This window comes from Saccoglossus kowalevskii, chromosome 17 (genome assembly GCF_978046115.1).
Source record: "Saccoglossus kowalevskii chromosome 17, keSacKowa6.1, whole genome shotgun sequence".
NCBI lineage: Eukaryota > Metazoa > Hemichordata > Enteropneusta > Harrimaniidae > Saccoglossus > Saccoglossus kowalevskii.
Genome location: NC_140657.1, coordinates 8608420 through 8618892, shown reverse-complemented (window position 1 = coordinate 8618892; position 10473 = coordinate 8608420). Strand labels below are relative to the sequence as shown.

Sequence of the window (10473 nt, the reverse complement as noted above, 5' to 3'; positions counted from 1 at the left end):
GTTTTTTATAAGAAGATTTTAGAATGTTTTTTCATATTTTTTTGTTCTTTTATATGGTCACGTGACCTCATTTTATAGACATAATTGCAATATCTCAAGCACTGTTACAGATAGGAACATGCAACCAGTGCAATATTGAAGCTATTGCACAACAGAAGTGACTAACACATCCGATGACCATATATGGTCATGTGACCTCATCAAATATGCATAAATGTTATATCTCAAGCACTGTTACAGATAGGAACATGCAACCAGTGCAATATTGAAGCTATTGCATAACAGAAATCACTAACATATCCGATGACCATATATGGTCATGTGACCTCATCAAATAAGCATAAATGTAATAACTCAATCACTATTACAGACGGGAACATGCAACCTGTGCAATATCGAATCTATGGAACAAGAGATGTGACTAACTAATGTGATGACCACATATGGTCATGTGACCTCATCAAATATGCATAAATGTTATATCTCAAGCACTGTTACAGATAGGAACATGCAACCAATGCAATATTGAAGTTATTGCACAACAGAGCTGACAAAAACATCAGATGACCATATATGGTCATGGGACATAATTAAATATGCGAGATTATAATACCTTAAGCACTGTTACAGACAGGAACATGTAACATGTTTAGTATGAAGGCCATGCAATTTCCTTTAATATATTATTGTCAATGATGCTGATTTTGGAACGTTGCTAATAAGTCAGTGGGCTCGAAACCCGACATTGCTGCAACGCAGCTATATTTATTATTATTATTATTATACATTTGAGACGCAGTACTCCGTTGTACTGTTTTTTATCATGAGCACAACTCTCATCAAGAATTTTCCTTACAACAAATGACCACCAGCCAACAAATAAAATCAACATTTTCTTTATTAAAGAGTATGATTAATTTCATTCCATCTTGCGCAGAATATACAAAATCAAAGATAGCAGCCAAGTAAAACTCAATCAGCAAAATGTTAGTTTTGATATATTGTTCAACTTGAAATCCAAATTCATCAAAACAACATTGCATGTGATCTATTGCAAATATTTTAACAGTACATATTATTTCAATAAAAAAAATAGCTATTACAAGAAAGCAGATTACACTAATATTTTTTTTTTCTAAATTGCCAAAACAAACTTTTTCAAGCAGTTGATAATATTTGATTAAAAAATGTCGAGTGAATGGATTTTGGCATTTTTGAATAATAAAAAGAACTGCAAAACTTTTAGTATGAGAGTCAGTACAACAGCTTAGAATTTGAAATTGCTAATGTTTAGTAGTTAGCAATGGAGTGTTCTTACAATTCTGGCAATATATACAATTTCTATCTCTAAATTACAACCTGCAAACCCTATTCCCCATGCTTACTAAGCATGGATTTTGTATAAATATCTTATCAGCCAGGGTTCCCAAAGTAACAATCAATCTTCCCTCTCCTTCCCCACCAAGTAACCAATCTGATAACCTTTCTTTCAATTAATTTTATACTTGTATGCTGTTGATAATAATAATATGCTCTGACAATTTTTAAAGAGGAAATACTGGCAACTAAACTGTCAAAGTTTGCAGTTTGTATATTTCCTTATAATGCAGGATAAAAAGCTACATGCAATTTCATCGATTTTCATGCAGTCAAAGACAACCACAATTCTTGGCATGTTTTGTTAGTGGAAATCTGAAAATGCCGTGACAGTATTCATGGATTGCTACAGCAGACAGTCCAGTCTGTGTTCATATCTGGAGTCTACGTAGAGCTATCGATTACATCATCACATTCAACCACAGTTGATGACCCATAGACTGTTGTGGCAACATTCCCACAATTACATTATTCACATGAAGAGTCCACCTGTGTAAGGAAAAGTAAAAATTAACTGTGATACAAGAGTGGAAATTAAACGGTTTCTTTGCATGTAATTGTATTTACACAAGTAGTATGCAAAATAGCCAATAACCAATTGACTGTGAAATGGAATATATAATTATAATTCTTCACTATGTAAGTATATTGCAGATATTTAAAAGGGAACAGATACTATAAATAGGGGCAAGATGGCCACCGCAATTAATATGCTAATCCGAACCAAGCCACTCACATGGTGTGAGCTCCTGGAATTGTGCCATTTACTATGTTTAGAGATCAAGCTGTGATTCCAAATACATTTCTATAGGGGCATGCGTGATTACACTCATCTGGTTGGGCTTTTGATGTATAAATGTTGTTGTTTTCGATCGAAACAAGTAAAAATCCTGATTTTAAAATGGCGGCTAATGTATGCAAAATGCCTGTCAATCACAGTTTGAGTAAGCGAGCATAATAAGCATTCATTTACTTAATGGACAGAGGTGGAGTTAATTACCCATGAGCACGTGGTGCAATCCATTCCATTCCCTTTAACACATACCCCAATTTAATCTCCCCTATGATTAAATGGTTGAACTCATTACATGTCTCTCACTAAATGACTAATTACACATCATACCTATCACCCCCATTCCTAAAAGTGTTTTTATCCATACCTGTCACTTCAATACTGGCTCCAGTAATATAACTACTTTTTTCTGAGGCTAAAAATAGACACACATCAGCGACATCTTCTGGTTGGCCAAGCCTGCCAAGGGGTACCATACCTAAGTGCTGTGGGGAATCAGGAAAAAGTCAGCAGAAATAGAAATACTGATTTGTTTCAACTTAGCTTGCATCACCGTTGAGGGGAGTACGTACATGCAGTGTGTATAAGCATAGCAATGTTTGTAGTTTTAAGTTGTGTCACAGTTTACCCGTACAATCTTCAAGTAAATTTGTTATATTTGCATTAGTTTTGTCAATTTTTGTAATATTGCAGTATATAGAAAGCATGTCACTGATATGGAACCAAAAAAATTTAAGTGCGTTGCAATGCAACATACTGCAAAATACTTTAATTTAGCTAGAATTATTTTTCACTGAAAAGACTTTTGTAAAAGGTTTATTTTCACTGATTTCGGCGAGTTAAATGTAAAATATAGGATCAAAGGTATATTCACTGGATTTTATTTTCACTGAATCATCCCTTCAGTGAAAATAAATTACAAGTGAAGATTGAGTATTTTATAGTAGTTCACAGACAGATATACCCCTAAGTACCCATGAAAAAAGTAAACAGAAGATATCTCCTTACTTTTGTCATGACCTTTTCTGGCACAGCTTCTGTCATTGGTGTTTGAATCCATCCTGGTACAACAGTATTACACCTGATATCATGTCTGTAGAATGCAAACAAATATCAGACATTACAACATCTTTTGCTGAAAGCCTTCTTTGATTGCCCAAATAAACTAGAAAAAATGGCGTCAGCAGGCAATGTAGTGTTCTTTCTAATGAAAGAATTTGGAACATTTTTTTTTGTAAATTTCAATATTTTATTTGTCAATTTTAGACCAAATGTGCAAAATATCGAATTGGATACCATTTTTTTTGGAAAAAGTATTGAAAAATTTATTTTGTTACAAAATTTCTGTTTATTATTAAACTTTATTTAACTAGGGTAACATAGTAAGTTTTCATTTATCTTTCCCATGGCCCTTAAAAAAGAATAATACACAACTAGAGAAAGTAATTAAAATGACTAACAAACTAAACAATCTCAAATTGAATGTACCGGTAGTTAAAATGCACTAAAACATTTCTTTAAATTATATATTATTACTATCTGATTGCCTTATCTCTTGTTCTAAACTATTCCATAGACAGGCTCCTACAGTGGGCAGGTTTTTTTTTAATAACTACCTTGCATGCTCCTGTTCCTGCTTTGATATTAAAATCGTTGGTCACTGCAGATCCAGTGTTAATTAATTGTATGCATATCTCTAGCATATGTGAACATTTCTCTTATGTATGGAGATGCTAAATTATTAAGTGACTAGGGAACTAGAGTTGCTATACAAGAATGTATCAAGATCATGCAATGGTAACTAAAAAACAAACTAAAAAGAATCAGACACGGCAACAGTTGTTATATGTAATTCTGGATAGGGATTGGGAAATATCTCCTTACACACCAAAGTAGTACAAGATTACCACAAACTTTCTTAATGTGATCTTTCCAGCTAAGATTTGTGTCCACAATAACACCAAGCAACTTTTCAGACGTGGTATCCCATCAATTGTGACATTGAGATCTCATTCAGAGGGAGATAAATTTCTCAACTTTTGGGAGGTTGTAATCAATACAGATTTACTTTTGTTAGTGTTGCTAACCATTTTGTTGTTTTTTCACACCACCCAGATATCATGTAGAAATTTTCAGTAAGTTTACAATTTAGTGGAGTTGTCTGCATACATATAAATAATGGTATGTGTGACGAACTGCAAGTGGCAGTTCATTAATAAATATGAGAAATAATAAAAGATACCCCAGTAGTCACATGTCTATTTTCAGAATGGACACACTTGAAATTAACAAATTGGTATTTATCTACATATGCTTTTACATAATATTGATATAATGATAATTTCCTTAGTAAAACTGTGTGTGGTCTACAAGACCGAAAGCTTCACACACCGGGGGTAGGTCTAATAAGATTGATGCTACTAAGTTGCTCTTCTGTATGGGTAATGTCTAAATTGACACCAACCTACTGAGGGCAGTCTCACATGAACATTGTTGTCAACAACCTGACTGTGCTGCTGTTAGGTATTTGAATGTGCTTTTCAAAAATCTTGGGAACCACTGATAATATAGATATTGAGTGATAATTATTTGTTTTTTTCTTATTTCTCTTGAGTGTTCTGAAGTTAATACCTTGTCTGTTGATGCCGTTATATAGCATTCATATCGGCTACACATGAAGGTTTTCAGTCGGTGACGTATTAGGATGCTACTATAGTGTATATGGTACATAGTGTATACGGTACGTACTGTATCAATCACTATAACAAAAGGCTATGCTTTTTCCAAATACAGGGTTGAAGATATTTCTAGGAGTAAATACTGACCTTGCTAGTTCCTTTGCTATAGTTTTAGTAAACCCTTCCACACCAGCTTTAGATGCTGAATAGTTACACTGACCAAGGTTTCCAACCTATCAATACAATACAAGTTATTACAAATACCAATATTGACATACAATATATTTACTCACCAGATGACATAATGATACATACTGTACAGTGAAGAACTGTAAACATGTACTGTACTGTAAATCTTTTCTTCATAGAAATATTCATGATTTGACAATTTAAGCATGGAGATGGCTAAAACACTTTTGATAAAGGAATGTACTGCCATTTCCCTTTATTTCCTGCAATGGCATATTTGAAAGTCTGATAAAAAAGTCTAATTTTATGAAACCTTTCACTCACTAAAATATCAATCAAAAAAGCTTAGAAAGAACTCCTGTGTGCTGAGAGTATTGAAGACACATTAAAAATTAATTCAAAATTACCTGTACATGAGATATTGATAGAAAAGCTGAAAACTAATTATGTACATCAGGTAACTAATATGAACAGAACAGAACAAAAAAATTATGAATTATTATGCTAATTAGAGAATTAATATGAACAAATTTTAACCCAAAATTAATCAGGCCTGTCTATTGTCCTAGAGCATTTATGTACCAAATTTTATTCAAATGTGATGATCAGTAATTGAGATATCAGTGTTAATTGATTATGTTAATTAGGTGATTAATAAGCATAAATATTTACCAAAAACTAATTGGGTTTCTGCATAGTTCTCTTTAAAAGTTTCATTAAAATCCAATTTGTGGTTGTTTATATATCAGTGGAACATTATGCAAATTAGGTAATTAATATCCAATTAAAACTAATTAGGTCTCTGCATAATCCTAGAAGATCTATGTAGCAAGTCTCATTGAAATATGATGATTACTACTTGATATATCAAAAGCTGAAAATTAATTAATTATGCAAATTAGATAATTAATATGTACTCATATTACCCTAAAAACTATCAGGTTTGTGCAGTGTCCAATGACATCTATGTACCAAGTGTCATTGAAATGTGATGATTACTACTTGAAATATCAAAAGCTGAAAATTAATTAATTATGCAAATTAGCTAATTAATATATACTGATATTAGCCTAAAACTATCAGGTCTGTGCAGTGTCCTATGATGTCTATGTACCAAATTTCATTGAAATGTGATGATTACTACTTGAAATATCAGAAGCTGAAAATTAATTAATTATGCAAATTAGGTAATTAATATGTACTCATATTACCTTAAAAACTATCAGGTCTGTGCAGTGTCCTATGACATCTATGTACCAAATTTCATTGAAATGTGATGATTACTACTTGATATATCAAAAGCTGAAAATTAATTAATTATGCAAATTAGCTAATTAATATATACTGATATTACCCAAAAAACTGTCAGGTCTGTGCAGTGTCCTATGACATCTATGTACCAAGTGTCATTGAAATGTGATGATTACTACTTTAAATATCAAAAGCTGAAAATTAATTAATTATGCAAATTAGCTAATTAATATGTACTCATATTACCTTAAAAACTATCAGGTCTGTGCAGTGTCCTATGACATCTATGTACCAAATTTCATTGAAATGTGATGATTACTACTTTAAAATATCAAAAGCTGAAAATTAATTAATTATGCAAATTAGGTAATTAATATATACTGACATTACCCAAAAAACTATCAGGTCTGTGCAGTGTCCTATGACATCTATGTACCAAATTTCATTGAAATGTGATGATTACTACTTGAAATATCAAAAGCTGAAATATAATTAATTATGCTAATTAGGTAATTAATATGTACTCGTATTACCCTAAAAACTATCAGGTCTGTGCAGTGTCCTATGACATCTATGTACCAAGTGTCATTGAAATGTGATGATTAGTACTTGAAATATCAAAAGCTGAAAATTAATTAATTATGCAAATTAGGTAATTAATATGTACTCATATTACCCTAAAAACTCTCAGGTCTGTGCAGTGTCCTATGACATCTATGTACAAAGTTTCATTGAAATGTGACAATTACTACTTGAAATATCAAAAGCTGAAAATTAATTAATTATGCTAATTAGGTAATTAATATCTACTGATATTACCTTAAACTTTCCGGTTTGTGCAGTGTCCTATGACATCTATGTACCAAGTTTTATTGAAATGTGATGATTAGTACTTGAGATATCAGTGGAAAAGCCGAAAATTGATTAATCATTATGCAAATTAGGTAATTAATATTGCACAGATTTTTACCCAAAACTAATCAAATCTGCGCATTAGTTTGGAGCATCTGTGTGCCAAGTTTCATCAAGATCCAATGAGTGGTTCTTTAGATATCAGCGGAACAGTCATGAAACAGCTAAAAATCAGCTAATTATCATGCAAATTAGGTAATTAATATGCATGGATTTTTACCAAAACCTAATCAAATCTGCGCATTGGCCCAGAGCATCTATGCACCAAGTTTCATCAAAAACTGATGTATGGTTCTTGAGATATCAGTGGAACAGACTGACACACACACACACACACACACACACACACATACACACATACAGACACACTAACTGCAAAGACTCCCTTTTTGTGCTTCGCACACGGGAGTCAAAAATTGGTTTTGAGTTTCTGAATGTTTTGTATTTTTGCTAATTTGATTGTTTTGTTTAAGGTGACCTTCTAGACATTGAAAGTCATTGTTGTCTGTCATGACATTTGTTTATACGATGGTTCAGCTAATGGTAGATGCATTTTACTAGTTAGCTATGGTAGATAAAGACTAGTGAATTGTTACTAGTTACCTATTGTAGATAAAGACTAGTGCATTTTTACTAGTTGGCCATGGTAGATAGGGCTAGTGTGTCATCAGCCTCAAATCTGACTCAGAGACTCAGCTAGAAAGATTGTCACTTACCCTTCCAGATATGCTTGCCATAGTTATAATTGATCCATGCTTTATTTTATTATCAATCATCAATTTGGTAATGGCTTGCGTAACTAGAAACGTACCCTAAATGAAAACAAAAATTGAGAATGCAATGTATATTTCAGTGTGAACATTTGTAGGTTTTAGAATACCGGTACTCCAAACAAGTGCAAAATGATCTTAGTACAATAAGGCATTTAAAACTTGTGTTAGCTCAAAAGATATGTCCAAAATGAAGCAATTATTGGAATCAAGCAAAAAATAAATGCATTAACATTTCTTAAAATGTACACAGAATTACACTAACGCATCACACTTTATAACAGTCCATGTGTGCATTTTCAGATGAATTTTCACACAAAAAATTAATGTGAGAACCATTTAATTTTCAGTGTTAAGAGTTTCCATGATTTGTTGATTTAGCGACACATGTGTAGACAAAACTGTATTCTGAAGATATAAATAATACTACCCTCATTAAATAAATCTGATATCACTAACCTTTAAATTGACTGAAATGACATCATCAAAACTTTTTTCATCCATTTTCACCATAAAACTGTCTTTTGTGATGCCGGCCGAATGGACTAATATGGTGGGTGTGTTTTTATAACTCCTCAAAAGATTTTCAGTGAGCTGTTTAACTGACCATGTTGAGGACACGTCTGCAGTAAATGCTGCATGTTTGCATTCATCGTGAGTTACGGCAAGATCATTTGCTGTGGATTGTGCATGGTCACTGTTTATATCCACCACCGCAACGCTGGCACCTTCTTTTGCAAATCGATGACATACGGCTCTTCCGATACCACTTCCGCCACCTGCAATCAATATCACCATTATGTAATGGGTGTAATATGTATAATTTTCTAATTATGAATTTTTCATGAATTGTGGAGTTAAATTTTATTTTAAATTTACTTAAAATGTGTCATTTATATTAGGTTAATCTCCCACATGTTAGTGAGCCCTCTAGAGTTGACATATAGAAATTACTTCTTCTCCTGCTCAAGTTGGTAGTTTCAGTATTAAATTTCTGTTCATGTCTATGTGAAGTGCTATCTCGTACTACCTGCCTCATAGCCCTGTTGTCCAAGCGATTGAGCAATAGGCAACTCACCAAACCGCATTGAACCAACGTGGTAGGTTACGGTTCAACCCCACAAAATAATGAAGCTGTTGTGGAGGCCACCCGCCAGCAGTGGCGTGAAAGGGTGAAAGGCTGAGATGATGATGATGATGATGATGATGATGTGAAGTGGAGTCTGAGATCACAGATTAAAATGCAGACTTGCAGAAGAGCCAGCCTAAATATCTGAATACGAAAAGACTGAAAAACTACCAGAAAGCATGCTGTGGCAAATATTATCCAAGTTCCGCATCATCTATTTGGTGATTGTTTTGACTATTCAACACAGTTTTGTTTTGTTCAAATTTCCTTTACAATAACTTATCGGTCAATGGTATTTGCAGTAACAACATCTGACTCTGTGGTGACACAACCTTGCAGGATAAAATAGAGAAATGCATCAGTACAGATGAGTGTAACATCAGGATAAGGAGTACACTGCATCTGTCTATTATTGGAGTCAGACATTTATCTGTTTTCCCAAATAACTAGAAATACTATACCTGCATTTACACACTAAGTGTTAAACATATTTTCTTCCATACATTATCAACAGTATTCAGCACATCAGCAAGCATAGTTTAAATGAAAATTGTACATTATTGGGTTAATCTCGACAAATTTGATGCTCCGAAAAGCCTGCGAGTCACGACATAAATCAGGCAACAAGGCACTTTTCTATAAAATGGAGATTATCTCTATATTGGGAGACAAATACTTATACAGAAACAATCCCTAGATACTGGGATACCCGGGAAGGTGTGATTTATGTGGTCTGTACGCATTTAGAACAGCCCAGCAACAGACACACGTTCTGAAGGGAAATCTTTTCAAAGTTGGTTGACAATGTTCAATGTTTTTTGTTGATTTTTTCGTACACGGAGAGATAGGATAGAAGAATCGTGATTGGAAGAATATATTGGAATGATTTGTTCAAACCTAAAAAATGAGGTGTGTCGCGCGTTGATTTTTTTGAAAACAAATATGCGCAGTTAAAACCACAGAAAAAATAAAGACTGGGTGTGGGAGAGGGGGGGAGGTAATTGGTAAGCGCATCATTCTCGTCGCTAGACCTTATTTCCGCTCCGAGTCTCCGCAACGATCGCCGTAAAGAGGCCGAAGTGTATGGCGACAATCGGTATGTCCAGTGGCGTAAATATATTCACTTTTCATTGGAAATGCAAAGTAAAATAACTATACGTATTTGGGTTGAGTATATGACAGCCAGTAAAACACAGTCAGTTAGGTCGTGTGGTGAACAGAGGCATGGCATGACAATCAACAAGTGAAGAGGTCGTAACGTACCTGTCACAACAGCAAAGAGTTTGTTGAGCTGCAGAGACGCCGCCATCTTTCTTCGAACTTCGACCCTGCCTGAGAGGTCATATCTTTGACCAATGAACGCATCGAACGAAG

The 10473-nt window shown here is 33.7% G+C and overlaps 1 protein-coding gene across 1 annotated transcript; it reads right to left on the bottom strand.

Annotated features, from left to right (window-relative positions):
- Window positions 1-881: 881 nt before the first annotated feature.
- On the bottom strand, window positions 882-10414 carry LOC100371512 (estradiol 17 beta-dehydrogenase 8-like). The gene is given in 7 exon segments (NM_001184886.1): window positions 882-1866; window positions 2538-2655; window positions 3179-3263; window positions 4996-5081; window positions 7917-8012; window positions 8430-8749; window positions 10363-10414. Coding segments are annotated over 7 exon segments (768 nt in total). The 5' UTR covers window positions 10409-10414; the 3' UTR covers window positions 882-1849.
- Window positions 10415-10473: the final 59 nt, after the last annotated feature.